The sequence below is a fragment of the Gordionus sp. m RMFG-2023 genome, chromosome 2, assembly GCF_954871325.1.
Source record: "Gordionus sp. m RMFG-2023 chromosome 2, tfGorSpeb1-WG-v2, whole genome shotgun sequence".
In the NCBI taxonomy this organism is placed as follows: Eukaryota; Metazoa; Nematomorpha; class Gordioida; order Chordodea; family Parachordodidae; genus Gordionus; species Gordionus sp. m RMFG-2023.
Window position 1 is genome coordinate 19,979,624 of NC_088776.1, and position 19,029 is coordinate 19,998,652.

General features: G+C 29.7%; 1 protein-coding gene and 1 long non-coding RNA gene across 4 annotated transcripts; one reads left to right on the forward strand and one right to left on the reverse strand.

Moving 5' to 3' along the window:
- The first annotated feature begins 16,222 nt into the window (after positions 1-16,222).
- On the forward strand, positions 16,223-17,669 carry LOC135923835 (jerky protein homolog-like). 3 transcript variants are annotated; one of them, XM_065458802.1, is made up of 3 exons: positions 16,223-16,424; positions 16,468-17,388; positions 17,430-17,669. In XM_065458802.1, exons 2-3 carry the CDS (start codon positions 16,662-16,664, stop codon positions 17,645-17,647), a joined length of 945 nt encoding a protein of 314 aa, XP_065314874.1. In that variant the 5' UTR covers positions 16,223-16,424; positions 16,468-16,661; the 3' UTR covers positions 17,648-17,669. The 3 variants fall into 3 exon arrangements, with proteins under 3 accessions (XP_065314874.1, XP_065314875.1, XP_065314873.1); XM_065458803.1 differs by having other exon boundaries at positions 16,471-17,388; XM_065458801.1 differs by having other exon boundaries at positions 16,223-17,388.
- Positions 17,670-18,132: 463 nt separating this feature from the next.
- LOC135925325 (uncharacterized) lies at positions 18,133-18,446 on the reverse strand. Its single transcript, XR_010571616.1, has 2 exons — positions 18,304-18,446; positions 18,133-18,266 (listed from the first exon to the last, which is right to left on the reverse strand). It is a non-coding gene; the product is annotated as an uncharacterized LOC135925325 (long non-coding RNA).
- Between the last annotated feature and the right edge of the window lie 583 nt (positions 18,447-19,029).

Genomic DNA, 19,029 nt, shown 5'->3' on the forward strand with positions numbered 1-19,029 from the left:
TTACAGTTAATTGTATACTAATTAAGTTTATTTGACTGGCAATCACCTGATGAATATATTAATATGATTGATTTGTATCTATGACATTTATAACGTTGATAATATATATATATATGAGATTTATAACATTGATAATATATAATATAAATCTCATTTATAACATATCCCCACACATATGATCTTACAATTCCTCAATAAGCCGATTTGTAGGTTTCCTGGCTCTTTGTGATTTCCGCGTTTCTAGTTTTCCGTTATCTTCCACATTTTCTAAAATCTCATCTATATCCGACTCTTTATTTTTTATATTTTCCTCTTCTCTCTCTGACTCCATATTTTCTCCATTTTCTTTCCTTGGCCCAGACTTCTCCATTTCTTTAGCTACCTCCCTTTTTCGAAGTTGATCCGCATGCTTTCGTACCATTCTATCCTTGCTTTCTACCAAATAAGAATATCTGCCAGTTCTGGATTTTATAATTCCTTCTCTCCAACCTGAATTTATTTCATTATGCACCCATACCGGTTGTGCAATCCCAAATTCTCTCATATGACTATGTTCATCATGCGCTACTTTTTGTCGTATATTCGATCGTTCCATTTCATAACTAACATTAGGACGTAACCAATTCAATCCCGTTTTTAAATTTCGCCCCAATAATAACTTAGCCGGTGAACGTCCAGTTGATTGATGCTCACCCATTCTACATGCTAGCAAAACTTCTCCCATGGCTTCCTCGGGCTCCCTGATGTCTTTCCAAGTTGCAAAATATCGACTCTTGAGGGTTAGTATCGTTCTTTCCGCTAAACCGTTCGTTTTTGGATGGTACGGTATTGTATGTATCAATTTAATATTTTTCTCGAAAGAAAATTTTTGAAATTCTCCAGAAATAAATTGAGGTCCATTATCTGATACGATTTGTCTAGGTGTTCCAAACCGTGCGAACCATTTCCTTAAAACCCTGATCATTGTCGTGGACGTAATCTCTCTCATTAACTCAACCTCAGCCCATTTAGTATGTGCATCAACTCCAACTAACCATGAATACGAATCAAAAGGCCCCGCGAAATCCAAATGAATTCGTTCCCATGGTATATTAGATATGTTCCACGAATATAAAGGAACCTCCATAATATTCGACCGATTACTTTGACAAGGCATACATTGACGAACATATTGTTCAATATCTTTATCGCAATTCGGCCACCAGCAATACATTCTAAAAATCGATTTCATAGCATTTATTCCTGGATGCCCTCTGTGTATAATCGTTAAAATTTATTTCCTCAAAATGGTGAATTACCAACCTCCCATTTCATTCAATAACATCATGATCTACTGACAATTCCTCTCTACGATTATAAAAACAAACTAACTCTGTATTTTTTTCGCATCAAAATCCACCCATCCATGCTCAATGTTTTTAACTACTTTTTTAAACAAGCTATCATTCCTTGTTTCCTTTTGGAGTTCAACTTGACTAATATTTATATCGTGCAAATTTATAGCTCTAATTTTTAACGCGTTTTTTTGATCATTATTTGATTTTATGCCATCTATTGGCAGTCTAGATAATGTATCCGCTACTTTATTATCTTTTCCAGGAACATATTCAATATCAAAATCATATGCGGACATTTTCCAAGCCCAGCGCGTTAATCGACTATTGGATATTTTTGGTAGTTCCCGTTTATCACCAAATAATTTTTCCAAAGGTTTGTGATCTGTTCGTAATAAAAATTTTCGACCAAAAATGAATGTATGAAATTTTTCCATACCAAACAAAAGTGCTCGTGCCTCTTTTTCTATTGGTGCATAATTTTTCTCTGACTCTAGAAGTGTTCGCGAGGCAAATGCGATTGGTCTGCTAATATCTTTTTTCACTAAATGACATAACACAGCTCCAAAACCAGTGTTGGAAGCGTCACATTTTAATATAATTGGCAAGTTTGGCGAATATGGAATTAGCGTTTTATTTGTTGACAAAAGCTGTTTTATTTTATCAAATACCTCTTGTTCCTTGTCCGACCAACCCCAGCAAGATTTAATGCTTGTTAATTTATGCAGAGGAGCGGCAATTCCATGTAGATGTGGCAAAAATCTCTCGTGATAATTCACAAGTCCTAAAAAAGATCGTAATTGGTGTATATTATTAGGAGTTGGTATCCTTCGAATAGCATCTATTTTTTCTTTCGCTGGATGTATTCCATATTTGTCTATTACGAAACCCAAAAAAGAAACTGATTCATTTAAAAAACGTATTTTGGCCCATTTTGCCTTCATACCCACCTGTTTTAGTTTCATAAGTACTTTTTTTACGTTATTCAAATGTTCTACATCATTTTTCCCCGTTATGATAATATCGTCAAGATATACTCCGGTCATTTGGCAGTCTTGTAATAAATTGTCCATATATCTTTGAAATATGGTCGGCGCACTAGAAAGACCGAAAGGCATACATTGATATTGGAAATAACCTATGTGGGTCGATATGGTTAAGTATTCTTTTGAACTTTCTTTTATTGGTAATTGTAAATATGCATCTTTCAAATCTATTACCGTAAATTTCAATCCATCTTTTAATTTGGTTAAAAGATCATCCACCGTTGGTATAATATGATAATCGTACAAAATATATGGGTTTAATGTCACCTTAAAATCCGCACAAATCCTGATTTCTCCATTTGTTTTTCGTACATTTACCGTTGGAGTGGCCCATGTCAATCGTTTTTGTGTTGGATCAATCGCCTTCAATATTCCTGATTTAACCAATCTATCGAGTTCCATTTCAATTGGTTTTCGTAATGGAAAAGGTACTCTACGAGCTGGCCATGATTTCGGCCTTGCTGCCTCACTCAAATGTATGCTAACTTCTATATCATTCACCCGTCAAGGCTTGTCATCAAAAACACTAATAAATTCTGTTGTCATGCCAGCAATTTGTTTATTGGTTGTCATAACCTCTTTATTTATGATACTACGTATAGTCACTTGTCGTGGAATAAACATATTAAATGCCAGTATCCATGGTAGTTTAAATAATGGAATGTCATTTGAACGGGTCATCACAATCGGTAGTGATCTGCTTATCTTTCCAAGACAAACCCTCACCATAGTTTCACCAAGCACATCTAGCGGTTGGTTACCATATACTGATAAAGGTTTGGTTGGTCCAAGTTTGGGTCGGCCAATTTCATCCCAATATTGTTTCCCAATCACCGATACCTGTGCCCCCGTATCATAGTCAAATTCTATAGGTACTCCATTTATCCAAACAAATATCTTTGCACTATTTCTACCAATTTGGGAAATATTATTAATTGAATCTGATGAATCATTGTCATCTATATGCATAGCATGTAACTTCTGTCCCTTACAATATTTAGCATAATGCCCTACCTTTTGGCAATTATAACATTTCACCCTTGATGCAAAACATTGAAAAGGGGGATGAGTTCTTCCACATTTTGAGCATTTATTAAACTTATACATATCATTATTGTTAAATTTATTGTTATCTCTAAACTTAAAATTATTATTATTGTTATTGTAATAACTAAAATTACCCTTTTCTTTGTTATTATTATATGAGTACTTTTGATTCGAAAAATTTTCTTGATTATTCTCTATCTGCTCCTTAGGTTTATTGACTTTTTTACCATCATATTTGTCACTTCATCTTCAGCCCTTTCCATTGCCAAAGCCATATTTAAAACCTGTTGAAAACTCACCCTTTCTCCTAAGTCATTTATTCCATCTGGAAATCTAGTGCGAATATCTTTCTCCAATGCACTCATTTTGATTCCAGCCACCATCTGATCCCTCAATCTCCCATCTAGGTCAGATTCAAATTTACACTCTTGAGCCAATTTTTTAAGTCGAGCTGCAAACTCCGCAACTGATTCACCAACCCCTCTTTCTATCCGAATAAATTTAATTCTCGAGCTAAATAATGTTGAAATAGGCTTAAAAACTTTCTTACCAACTTCAATAATCTCTTCATAATTAAGATCTTTCAATATTTTTGGATAAACAAAGGACCTCATCTCAGCTAAATTACTAATACCCATATACGCAAATAATATTTTTTTTTGGTTTCATTATTTATTAATATACCTCTTATCTCCAACATATCATCAATTTATTCAATGTAATCAGCAAAGTTGTTTTGATTGTCGAAGTTATCAAATTTGATCATAATGTTATCATTTTTTTCTTCTTTATTCATAATTACTTTATTTTTGTCTTCTTTGTTCATAATAAATCATCGACAACGTCGCCAATATACTAATTAAGTTTATTTGACTGGCAATCACCTGATGAATATATTAATATGATTGATTTGTATCTATGACATTTATAACATTGATAATATATATATGACATTTATAACATTGATAATATATAATATAAATCTCATTTATAACAAATTGTAATTCTTAAAAATCATGATTAATTTACTTTTTTAAAATATTTAAAGCCATAGATGACACATTTATTAAAATCATTCAACATACATTTAAACATTTTTATAATCCAACTACCAATATTTAGTGAAAATATGCTTCTAAAATTTAGTGTCAGTAAAAAAGAAAGTCTCCCAAAATATTGGAAGGGTGCTAACTGTTCCATAACAGATGGAAACAATTGAACCAGATGGGAATTGTTTTTACTGGTAATTTAAAAATCATAAAAAAAATTACCTGATTATATAGGTTAATATTTTATAAATCATAGTTGTATTTTTTTATACTAATATTCATAGGATATGGTTTTGTTTCTTTCTTTACCTTAAATTTTAATGATTATATCCTATATTAATTCAGAACATTATTTTTTTTAAAGCATGATTGATTTTTAGATAGTAACATTTAATTTTTTTTAAAAATTAATTAGATCTATAAGTATGGAGATTACAGGAAAACAAGACCCCTATGGTTTGATTAGATCACATATGGTCTTGCTGATGCTGTAAAAAATATATATTAGATTATGCTTAAGGTCAAAATACATGTGTAGATGATGTGAACAGTAAATAATAGAAAAGGTAAATAAGAATGCTGAATGGGTAATGATGCAAAGTGTTACCACATTTCTCAATACCCTGATTATGGTGTATGCTAACTATGAGGCTTCATTTTGCTGGCAAATGTATTCGCTATTTAAATATGATGGAAATAAAAAAATTTATATATTAATAATTCTGGATCCCATTGTTAATGTTATTGATTTTGAAGATTAATTACAAATGTTCATAATTTTTGTAAAAGTATTTTAGTTGATTGTATTGTCTAGTTTTTATGCATATTTCTTTTTATTTATTCTATTTTAAGCATATTATAAATAAATATATAGAATAAAGATATCTTTTTTAATCATACCATTTTTATATACATTTCATTACAACACCATATAATTACACCAATTATTATGTTTACTTTAAATTAATTTGTATTGCTTGTAGAATTTTTCCCAAATTCTAAAAATAAATTTGGAAATTTTTTAAAAATCTGAATTAATATTTTTTTTAAATCATCAACTCAAAAATGACTATAAAATTTAGCATATAACATGAATATCATTTTTTTTAATAAAATTCCACCAAATAAGTTTTAATAAAATGCTAAAATTCATAATGAATATTTTAATGGCAAAAATTTTGCCAAAATACATCATTTGATCAGTTTAAAGTAATTCTAGAAACCCTGAAGAAATATAAGAAAATCTCAAGAAGTCTTTTAGAAATTGATATAAATATTTTCCAAATGGTTCATAAGTTTTTAAAATTATATTAATTTAGGTAAATTAATTAAGAAGATTATGGGAGCTCATTAAGGGTAATTTATTTTTCTAAACTCTCTTCGTTAAAAAAAAATATCAAAAGATATAATTTATAAATCTCATCATAAATTCAATAAAAAAATTTATAAAAAATGAGCAATTGTTTGTAGATTTGAAGCTTGTTAGGGATTGTTGTGTGTCAATTTTATAGAATAAGTCATCACAAGGTAAGAACTTTAATGTTTCCAAGTAACCTTTAAAATAAGACATACTATATAATTTAAATGTATTTCTTTATATTTATTATTTTCTCAATCAATAAAAAAATTTATATAAAAAATGAACAATTGTTTGTAGATTTGAAGGTTGCTAGGGATTGTTGTGTGTCAATTTTATAGAATAAGTCATCGCAAGGTAAGAATTTTAATGTTTCCAAGTAACCTTTAAAATAAGACATACAATATAATTTAAAATGTATTTCTTTATATTTATTATTTTCTCAATCATTAAAAAAATTTATATAAGAAATGAGCAATTGTTTGTAGATTTGAAGCTTGCTAGAGATTGTTGTGTGTCAATTTTATAGAATAAGTCATCACAAGGTAAGAACTTTAATGTTTCCAATTAACCTTTAAAATAAGACATATACAATATAATTTAAAATGTATTACTTTATATTTATTATTTTCTCAATCAATAAAAAAATTTATATAAAAAATGAGCAATTGTTTGTAGATTTGAAGCTTGCTAGGGATTGTTGTGTGTATAGAATAAATCATCACAAGGTGAGAACTTTAATGTTTCCAAGTAACTTATAAAATAAGACACAATATAATTTAAAATGTATTTATTTATATTTATTATTTTCTCAATCATTCTATATTTCCTAATTCATTGCCATCTTATTTTTATTTTATATATCAAAAATAAACAACTGTAATTACTTGGAGTGACCAAAATTTTAAAAAATGATATATAACATTACTGAAAAGATGGCAATAAATTCTGAGGTAATTCAATTTCATTCATTCATTTATTACCACGCCAGAAATTGCCGTGCAATTTCATCACCCACCAGGAGTTGAAGCGTGCATCATGTATTTTCACTAGTATATAGATCCCATACATGATGTCTACCCATTTTATTATAGTGGACGGTACCACTATGTAGCCAGTTAGCAAAGTGAAGAAGGAAGAAGTACAATAATGCTGATGTATTAGTTACGCTACCGGCAGAATAATGTTAAGGAAAAAAAAATAATAACCCTTATATCTTGGCAAGTATTGAGAGTTTATGCTAAGTTTGCATGAAGAGTCTCTTCCTTGTTTGTTGTTCGGTGTGCCAAATATCGTATGTCCTGTAGATCTTGTATGTGCTGTGCCAATGATATTTGGGTTCGTCCGAGTTATTGCGTTATTATTATAACCAGTGTACCTTCTCATTGTCCATTATACAACTAATAGTCTCGTAATTGTTATCGTTATCGTCGCCGATATCGTGTTTCCAGAAAAGAAAGGTCGTGGGTTAATAAAGGAAGTTAAGTTATGTTGTTGTTGTTCAGGTTATTATCATTATCAAACATACTTTATTCTATTTATTGCAAGAAAGTAAAGGAAAAGAACGGTTTCAATATTAATTTAGGCCATATTTCAACATGTATTGTAAATGTTCTTTTAGGTGTTTCTTGATTTTGCTGAGTGCCATGAAATCTGCAAACGAGAGGTTAATCAGGTCCATATCTTTCAAACATTTCGCCAACCAATAGTATTTAGGAGTTTTCTTCCTACCGTCAGGGAACCATTTCAAGGACGAGAATATCATATTTTCATGCGAGTGTCTTAAGCTATGACCTAGTAATTCTAGTCTCCTCAAGGGTATGAGACGATTGATTGGTAGGATGTCGTATATATTCCAGAGCGTTGTATTTGATGTGTTGTATGGGTAATACGTTTTGGTGATTCTTCTAAGGCATTTGTTTATAAATGTCTGAATTGTGTTTATGTTACTTTTTGAGTCGCCAAGTCTCCAGGCCGTAGGTAAAAATGGGTACAATTAGGGACTTGAAGAGTCTTATTTTTAAATTAGTTGATATTTGGTTGGATGACCATAATTTCGACAGTTGATGATAGCGAAGTCTACCATTATTCGTTCTCGATTTCGTATCTAAAAAAGTGAGGCCTAATGATGTTATCCTGGTTCCTAGGTATTTAAAATCTGACACTAATTCTATCGTATTACCCTCAAAGTTAAAGGGGTTTAAGTTACTCGCATCGGTATTTGAGGTGATCAGCTTGGTTTTTGTGTAGTTAACTCTTAAACCATATCCATCACAGTTATTGACAAATAATGATAAAATATTTCTTAATTTGTATTCTGAGTTGGCTAGAATACATACGTCGTCGGCATAACATAGAAAGTTTAAAGAGTTATGCATATCATTGAGGTGCTGTTGATCACTGTAATATGTGTTGAGTGCATATTCCTGTTTAAAAGATTTATTTAGGATATCATTCATTATTACATTAAAAATAATCGGTAAAAGGATGCATCCTTGTTTGAGGCCCCTATTTGCTTTAAAAGGTTGTGATTTCATATTTAGATGTTGAGGAACTACGCTATGATTGTCATAAATTATCTTGCTATCAGATGTTTATCTATTGAAATGTTTTCCAGCAAGGGCCATTCTGAATTATGGTCAAAGGCTTGACTTAAATCAATCATTAGGACAAAGATGGGGGATTTATGCATTCTGGCCTTTAATGATCTTAAGTGCCATAGTCAACTCCGTAATATTTCTGCCCTTCCTGTATGATGTGATAGCGTTAGAAAGGAACCTGTTAATGATTGGTTTAATCCTGATCTATATGATGTATGTGAACATTTTTAGTGTGACTGGAATCAGTGCAATACCTCTGTAATCCTTAAGGCAGTTTGGGAACTTATTTTTAGGGAAGTTTAGTATAATTGATGTCATCCATTCGTCAGGAAACTTACCCGTATTCCAAATCTCCCTAAAGAGGGGAAGTAGTAAGCTGGCACTTAGGTCTACCTCTATCTTCCAGAGTTCTGCAAGGATCCCATCAGCTCCAGTAGCTTTATGCATTTTTAGACGTTTGATGGCACCGACTATATCGGACTTGTTCAGATTCTGACAGGGTGATTGGAAGGGGTAGTCACATCTAGGTCTAGGCCATCTCGTTCTGTAGAGGTTCATGTAGTGGTCTATCCATAAGTCTAATTGTTCCTTATGGTCAGTTATAATCTTGTTGTTATTTAATTGTAGTCTTGGTAAAGGATTGGTTTTAAAGGTGGTGAGTAATTTAGAAGATTGGAAGGCCTTATAAATATTATTATTATCAAAATTGAATTGGATAGAATTCGATAAGTTACCAATAAACAGTCTTTTGTCAGCCCTTATGCGGTGAGTAATGTACCTCCTATGATGTCTTGCGAATTGGTGGTGGGATATATTTGTTGTAAGATTCTTAATTATTTGTATTGTTGAAGGGGTGAGCCACTCTCTGCGCTTGGTGCGTGGTCTTAAGCATGATGTTATACTACCTAATAAATTAGCTTAATGTCCTTCCAGGTCAGATTTGGGTTTATCATGCCATTTACTGTATTTCTCCATGATGTTAATTTAGAGACGAACTCTTCTTTCACCTCTAAGTCATTTAGTTGTGCCAAGTCTTTTCTAGCTATGTATTTTACAGTGGTGAGACTGTTCTGTCTAGTGTGGTTTGGGAAGATACTGTTGTTAATTTTGAGTTCACAACCCAGTGGATAATGGTCCGTAAAAAGTGTAAGGTTTAGTTTTGATTACTCTGATGTCTCTCACCCACTTGAAGATGTTAGTGGAAATTACATAGAAATCTATCTGTGAGGTAGTGCCAAAGGAAGGACTCTTGTAAGTCATGATGTGATGAGTTGGATGATTGAAGAAAGTATTTCCAATTTTCATGTTGAAAAACTCACAGATTTCTATTAATCTTTTACCGTTGGGGTTCGTACTTTGTATTAATATGGCGTTTCCAAGGCAGGAAGAGTTCTTAGATTTACATACCGAAGCATTGAAATCGCCTGCTAGAATGATGCCATCCCGATGGCATAGTTCCTTTAAGACATTCTCCAATTCCATATAGAAAACACTACCATTGTGAGGCGGTATATCAGAGTTGTACATTTGCTCAAATAAAAGATCTTCGAAGATCTAGATCTTTGAAGATCGTAAAATTTGAAGATCTTTTATTTTTGTGCGATCAACGATCTTCAAAGATCTTCATGATATTTATTTTTTTACCCCTTTATTAAAAGCCCAGATGTTTTTCAATTTTATTAATATAATATTTCTTTTATGTTTTATACCTCTCCTCCTGCCTTGATGAAAATTGAAAAACATCTGGGCTTTTAATAAAGGGGTAAAAAAATAAATATCATGAAGATTTTTGAAGATCGTTGATCGCAGCGATCGTTACACAAAATTTTTAAAAAATAAAAGATCTTCAAATTTTACGATCTTCAAAGATCTTGCTCAAATTTTTGAGCTAGATCTCGCTCAAAAATCTTCAAAGAAGATCTTTTGTACAACTCTGGCGTATATATTAAACAAATGAACTTTTTTGTATCCTAAGTTTAGGGTAAGGCAGCATATTCGGCTGGAGATTGGGTTGAAGCATACGAATCTTATTAATTTATTATGTATCATAATCGCCACCCCAGCCCATACGTGTTCAGCATTTGAGCTGCAATATAAGGTGTAATCTAAGAGGTTCCTTACCTCAGTTACTTTAAGGTGGTTGTCCTGTAAAAGGAGGATATCGCAATGTTGGTTTTTCATGACTTGCCTAAGTATAGTTAGTTTATCATTCAGGGATCTTATATTTAAAGAGATCATTTTAATAATGTGGTCCTTCATTGAAAAATTTTATTAAAATTTAATTATGATTACCGTGCCGATTCTATACGTTTACGATATTATTTATACATCCATTTTCTTGACCATTTCGTAACTTTTTATTGATTCGGAAAAAATATAGCTTTTATTTCTTGCTAATACGCCATTTGGCGTAAGTCTATCATCTTCCTCGATAACCAGTGATTTATGAGTTACTATATAGGACTCGACCTCGTGATTCCGTTAATTATTTTTTAAAAGTCTACTAATATATACTTTCATTATTAAATATAACTAGTAGATAGCCCGTCAAAAATGACGGAGAATGAGAATTTTATTCGTTTTTTTAAGAAAGATGTTACCTTTTATTTTAAAATCATATCCAATTTATATAATTGTAAACCCCCCCCCTCCCCATTTAGGTCAAGTCCAAGCAATGTCATTGAGTCCAACTCATTAGGAATAAGAGTGGAAACTATTATTTGAGTCAAAATCTATTTAAATGAGCTTGTACCCAATACCAAAATTCTTTGAAAATATATTACTGGTTACATAAGACTAACATTTAACATTTAAAAATTTCAAGCCAGGTCCAAGCTCATAATATTTGTAAAAAATTTCCACGCGTTCAAGACCTTATAATTTATAAAAAAAATTCTCAAGCCTAGCTCAACCCATAATAATTTTGAAAATTTTTTCCTAGCCCGGCCCATAATAATTTGTATAAGATATTCCCAAGTCAGGTGCAAGCAAATATTAATCTTGAGGAATATTTTTCAAGAAACCCGGAGATAGTTAAATTTCTAAATAATTTATCAACACATGAAGGGGAAATCTCGGATTTACCAATTAGTGGGTTAACTCCTTTTATCTTGATAAGGGCTATCTATATCTTTTGTTAAGTACAATAAAATGCTATTTATTTAAATTACAAAAATGCCATTCAATACTAATGAAACTTATATGCAATTTATTTATATATTTTTTAAGATATTTGTTTTTCTTGCCATATAAATTTAGGTAATTTTTTTAAAAAATGATGAGGAATAATTATTACTCTGTGTGTCTGGTAAAATTAAGAGCAAATCCTTTCAGTCGTCTGCAGAAGAAAAAATTAATGTATAATATCATCCCATTTAGGGTTGTAGGTGAAAGTAATAAATAATGACGGATTACCAAAGCAGTGTACAACACCCATTGCGTCCTGATAAAGCTGAGGCCCTGGGCTACTGGTAAAAGAAGAACGCAAAATGATATTTCTGCCAAAGTGTCAGTTTTGGTATCCCCCTCTAAAATAGAATCATGAACGACATTGTCAACTCAACCATAAAACGGTCGTAAGTATTGTTATAAAGGCCATGACAAAACTACCGCATATTTTCCCATTAATAATGTTAATGATATTGGCCGCACTACACATTAACGTTTGAACATCTCTCTAAATATTCATGAAAGTTCCTCAGGGAATCGGATAAAGTATTATTTATAATAACTCCTAATGAGGTAAATGATAGTGGAATTAAATGCTTTTATTTGTTAAAAATTAGGCAGAGGTGGCATAGGGATTGTGGTAGGGGTGATAGAAATATCATTTGGAGGCAACTGGGTGTATAAAATAAACATATAGATATAAAACATTAGATAAAAAACAAAATAAACCTCCAGAGGAGTTCACAGTGCCTTATTATCTTGGCCACCAGTAACTTTAGAACGGGTAAGGCGGTTGTTGAATCGCCATTTTTTTCTTTGCTTATCTTTAATAAAAGATTCATCATGTTTGGTAGCAATGTGAGAGATTAGGGTTAGCCTAGACAAATAAAGAAATCAGGCAAAAATATAAATATACTATTGTTGAAATTAAACAAACATTAAAATAATGTAAAACCGGTAGAAGGGTCAATATTAGATGCATATTTCGAATAAGTTGGAGGGCTATCATCAAATAAAATTTTTGGGGACTAATCAAGTCTATTATGATATTCTAAAAGTTATAAAATAATATGATAAATGTAATGATCCAAGCATCCAAGATCTTAATATTTAAAAAGATTTTCTCAAGCCCACCTTCCCTAATAATTTTGAAATCAAGCCCAGAGATATTAAATTTATAACATAAGACTAACATTTAACATTAAAAAATCCTAATATAGGTTCTACCCTACAATATCTGGGAAAAATATCCAAGCATCCAAGACGAACATTTAATAATAAAAATCCCAATATAGGTTAAATTGGATAAAATATCGCATCCAAGATCTTAATATTTAAAAAGATTTTATCAGCCCACCTTCCCTAATAATTTTGAAATCAAGCCCAGAGATATTAAATTTATAATTAATGAAGAGGAAATATCTGATTTACCAATTAATCAACAGGTAAAATATATTACTTTATAAAAAGAATTACATATGACTAACATTTAACATGGAAAAAATATCCAAGCATCCAAGACTAACATTTAACATTAAAATCCCAATATAGGTTCAAGAAAAAAGCATCCAAGATCTTAATATTTAAAAAGAATTTCTCTAACCCACCTTCCCTAATAATTTTGAAACCAAGCCCAGAGATATTAAATAAGACTAACATTAAACATTAACATTAAAAATCCCAATATAGGTTCAAGCCTACAATATCTGTAAAAAATATCCAAGCATCCAAGACTAACCTTTAACATTAAAAAATCCCAATATAGGTTCAAGCCTACAATATCTGGATAAAATATCCAAGCATCCAAGATATTAATAATTAAAAAGAATATCTCAAGCCCACCTTCCCTAATAATTTTGAAATCAAGCCCAGAGATATTAAATTTATAACATAAGACTAACATTTAACATTAAAAAATCCTAATATAGGTTCTACCCTACAATATCTGGAAAAAAATATCCAAGCATCCAAGACGAACATTTAATAATAAAAATCTAATATAGGTTAAACTGGATAAAATATCCAAGCATCCAAGATCTTAATATTTAAAAAGATTTTCTCAAGCCCACCTTCCCTAATAATTTTAAAATCAAGCCCAGAGATATTAAATTTATAATTAATGAAGAGGAAATATCTGATTTACCAATTAGTCAACAGGTAAAATATATTACTTTATAAAAAGAATAACATAAGACTAACATTTAACATGGAAAAAATATCCAAGCATCCAAGACTAACATTTAACATTAAAAAATCCAAATATAGGTTCAAGAAAAAAGCATCCAAGATCTTAATATTTAAAAAGAATTTCTCTAACCCACCTTCCCTAATAATTTTGAAACCAAGCCCAAAATTTATAATTATTGAAGAGGAAATCTCTAATTTACCAATTATTCTACAGGTAAAATATATTACTTTATAAAAATAATAACATAAGACTAACATTTAACATTAAAAAATCCCAATATAATTTTGAGAAAAATTATACTTGATAAATAAGAGAATGTTCTATTTTGTAGGTCCTCGCTATCCCTAGTGCGTTTCTTTTTTTGATTGATCTGCCATCTTTTTCTTTTATTAATGACGGAATCACCGCCTGTACTACAATCATTAACTGAGGTTAGGACATGGCTTGTTATCTAAAATAGAAACAAAAGAATAAATAAAAAAAATAAATACATTGAACTTGATGAGGAGTCAATATACCACCTGTACAATCATTAAATATGGGTAAGACAGGGCTTGTTATCCAAATAAAAAACAAAGAATAATATAAAGAATATAAATGCAATGAACCTGAAGAGGAGCCAATATTAGGTTCAACTCCCTAGAAATAGTTGGGACATTATCAGAAGCTAAAATTAATGTATTCTATAATATAAAAGAGTATAAAAAAAATATATATAAGGCTAACTTTATTTTGAGTTGTATTTTATTGGGCTTCATGTCTAAAAATATTTTCTATAAAAAAAATAAAAAAAAAATAAACTAAAAAAAATAAAAATAAGTACGTACCGATGACATGACGTCGCGATGACATGACGTAGCGATGACATGACGTAGCGATGATATGACGTAGCGATGACATGACGTAGCGATGACATGACATAGCGATGACATGACGTAGCGATGACGTAGTGAGGACATCGGAAAATTATAATATAGATAATAATCAAATAAAGTGCAGCATAAAATACACTAGTTTGAAGGTAAAATAAAATATCTTTATTATAATTTTCCGATGTCCTCACTACGTCATCGTGACGTCATGTCATCGCTACGTCATGTCATCGGTACGTACTTATTTTATTTTTTTATTGATGTTATTTTATTCTTTTTATAGAAAATATTTTTAGACATAATGCAAAATAAAGTTATTCATCTATATATACTAAAAAGGTTATACTTTTCATTTTAGTTCTAGAGAGGTTAATCTAATATTGACTCCTCTTCAGGTTTAATACATTAATATATTTTTTATTTATTCTTTTGTATTTATTTTAGATAACAAACCATGTCCCAACCTCACTTAATGATTTTACAGGTGGTATATTGACTCCTCATCAGGTTCAATGCATTTATTTTTTTTATTTATTTTGTTTTTATTTTAGGTAACAAGCCATGTCCTAACCTCAGTTAATGATTGTACAGGTGGTGATTTATCCATCATTAATAAAAAGAAAAAGATGGCAGATCAATCAAAAAAAGAAACGCACTAGGGATAGCGAGGACCTACAAAATAGAACATTCTCTTATTTATCAAGTATAATTTTTTTCAAAATTATATTGGGATTTTTTAATGTTAAATGTTAGTCTTATGTTATTATTTTTATAAAGTAATATATTTTACCTGTAGAATAATTGGTAAATTAGAGATTTCCTCTTCATTAATTATAAATTTTGGGCTTGGTTTCAAAATTAGGGAAGGTGGGGTAGAGTAATTCTTTTAAATATTAAGATCTTGGATGCTTTTTTCTTGAACCTATATTGGGAATTTCAAAATTATTAGGGAAGGTGGGCTTGAGAAAATCTTTTTAAATATTAATATCTTGGATGCTTGGATATTTTATCCAGATATTGTAGGCTTGAACCTATATTAAGATTTTTTAATGTTAAAGGTTAGTTTGAATGCTTGGATATTTTTTCCAGATATTGTGGGCTTGAACCTACGGCCCTGTTGTAGTACAGTCAAAACCGTTTAATTGCATATCGCTTAAGTGCAAAAACTTTTAAATGCGAAAAAACCCCGCGATTTTGATAATAACTACTATGGTATAATGTTAAATTACATTTATAATTGCGAATCGGTTAATTGCGAAATATCGGATAATTGAAAAATTTTTCAGGTCCCATTTATATAACAATAACGTTAATTTAATCGGATAAGTGAAAAAATAAAAAAAATTTATCGAAAAAAATTATTCATCATTTTTTTTATTTAACCTTTTTCCATTCATTCATTCATTCATTACCACGCCAGAAATTAATATAAAAATGGTAAAAAAATCATTCCAAACATTAACCCTGAAGCATAAAAAAGAAATAATTGATAAATTAAACACTACATCAAAAACACAATTAGAATCAAATTACAATTGCCACGTCTCGACAATAATAGCGAATAAAGAAAATCTATGCTCACAATTTCTAAGGAATAAACCTCCTACAACTAAAAGAGTTAGAATGAGTTGTTACCCAAAGACAGAAGCAGCTTTATTGGTTTGGTTTACACAAATGCGAAGTAAAAATTGCAGTCTAAATGGGCTAGTGATGTTAGAAAAAGCTATGTTTTTTAGCCAAACATTCAATGAAGATAATTATAAGTTTTTATATTATATATATATAAATTATAGGCATTACTACTAGCAGCTGGTTGCAGAGATTTAGGAAAAGACAGAATATAAATTTTCATAATGTTTGCAATGAAAAGGGGAGTGCAGATATTATTAATGCAAATGAATGGAGCAGAAATACACTCCCATCTCTGATAAAGATTATCAAAGGAGTAATATTTACAATTGTGATGAGGACTATACTACCGAGCATTACCAAAGGGCACAATGGAATTTAGTGGAACTCAACCACTGGGCTTCAAACCAGACAAGGAAAAGGTCACAGTTCTATTTATCATAAATGGGGATGGATCTGATAAAAAGTTATATGTTGTAGGGAAATTTAAAAACCCTAGGTGCTATAAAAATAAAAAATTACCAGTTAAATACTACTCCAATAAAAGCAGCTGGATGACAACCTCAACTTTTGAAGATATTCTTAAAGAATGGGATTCCTCATTAAAGAAGAAAATTTTATTGTTTTGTGACAATGCATCTTGTCACAAAACAAAATTAACATTTAACAATATAAAATTAATTTTTTTACCAGCAAATACAACATCATTAATTCAACCATTGGACATGGGTGCAATTAGATCCTTTAAATGTCATTATAGAAAGGGTATCATGAGAAAAATGATAACATTGATGGAAGGAAATGACACCATTTCTTTTTATAAAAGATTTACACTATATGATAGCCTCTATCTTATAAAATTTGCATGGGGTGAGGTGACAAGTACCACAATCATAAAGTGTTTTATTGAAGCTAAATTTTTTGATAAGTCTATGGCATTTGATTGGGAATCGGAGGATGAAATAGCATTAACTGACAACGAAGAAGATGAATTTGATCCCATATTTGAAGAATATGTGTTACACGATGATGATGCTAGCTGCCATGGAATTTTAGATGATCAGGATATTTGTAATCAGATAAGATTAGAGTTGGAAGGTTTAATTACTTAAAATTTTAATTAATCTTATTTTTTATAGAAGGTTATGAAAGCTCCGAGAATGACGAAGGGAACCTAGAGATATCTGATCATTTAATTACAAAAAATCAGGCTCTTAATGGTTATTATACTTTTCTTGAATATGCTCATGAACATCTAAGGGATCAAGATTCACTAAGAAAGCTAGAGAATATAGTGGAAAAAGAATTATTTACACCAGAGTCTAGCCAAACTCTTATCACAAAATATTTTTATTAAATCTTATATTACTTTATAATAATTGTGATACATGTATAATAAAATTAGTTCAAATAAAATCTTATGTTATAAAGCATTAATAAACTTTCATTCCAGCATGGTCTGTTAATACATTTACATTTATAATATTAGAATTTATAAGATTTGAATAAGCATAGGATTTTAAATCAAATATCATGTGAATGAAAACAAAACACTTAATAAACTTAAATTCTTTTATATTAATCTTATTGTTTCCAGTTTTTAGGCAAAATATTTTAAAATTTGGCTTTAATAATAAATTAGAATTTAAAAAGTGATAATATATTTGTGTAAAATTATATTTCAGTAAATTTAATGAAGGTAAAATGACAAAAGTAGTTAAAATTAATGGAAATAAATATTAGGGTATTGTAAAGGAAAAAATGTTATTATCTTTCATAAAAGCTTTTTTTTGCTTTAATTCTTACATATCTTAAATAAAAAATGAGATAAAATCAAGTAAACAAATTTAATTATAATTTTATTCAATAAAAAATAATTTATCAACAACTATAATGCTAATACATAAATAATTACAATCTTTTTATAATTAAGTCTTGTTTTCTTTGTTCCTTTCTGTCTATAATCATGTCTAGATCTAGAGAAAGTATATATATCAAAATATATCACATTACTTTCAAGTGCTTCAGATATTTTAATATTATTTGATTGATCTAAATTAATTGAATACTTTTTATAAAATAATAACTTGATGAATTGACGATAAAAATATAGGATTATTGGTGGGAAGAAAAAAAAGCTATGATCATATGTTTCAACAAATAAGATAAATTTTTAAAATTTAGTTTTTTTATTCGTTACATAACTTATTCAAATTAAAATATATAGTTGGTTACATTAATTAAAAATTGTATTTATTGCAAAGTTTGATGGCTTATTTGATTAAAATATATATAGATGATAAATATCTTTATAAAAAACACAAACTGATTTTTAATAAATAAATTGTTGAATTTTAATCGTATAATTCGAAATATCGGATAATTGCGAAATTTTTAAATATTTCGGTCCCAAGCTTTCGCAATTAAACGGTTTTGACTGTACCATGAAAGATCCATTTCTTAATAATTTAACCACTTTATCAATGGAAAATAATTTATTTAACAATTAAATATTGATAAAATTATAAACTCTTTCGCTTTCTCTTCCCCTAATTTGTCTAAATTATTTAAAAATAATATTTTTAAAATATAAATTTTTTTACATTTTATTTATATTATATATTTAAGATTTATGCAATAAAAATTACTTTTGAAATTTCGTGCCATAAAATAATTAACCATTTTTTTGAAGGGGGGTGAGGTACTTTTTAAGGGGGTATTCTGCTTTCCATCGCTCAG

Bases quoted from the DNA above. Each gene is read 5' to 3' on its own strand.
- LOC135923835 (XM_065458801.1), top strand. From the start codon at position 16,662: ATGGAATTTAGTGGAACTCAACCACTGGGCTTCAAACCAGACAAGGAA. The intron at 17,389-17,429 runs GTTTAATTACTT...TATTTTTTATAG, and splicing joins GATAAGATTAGAGTTGGAAG to AAGGTTATGAAAGCTCCGAG.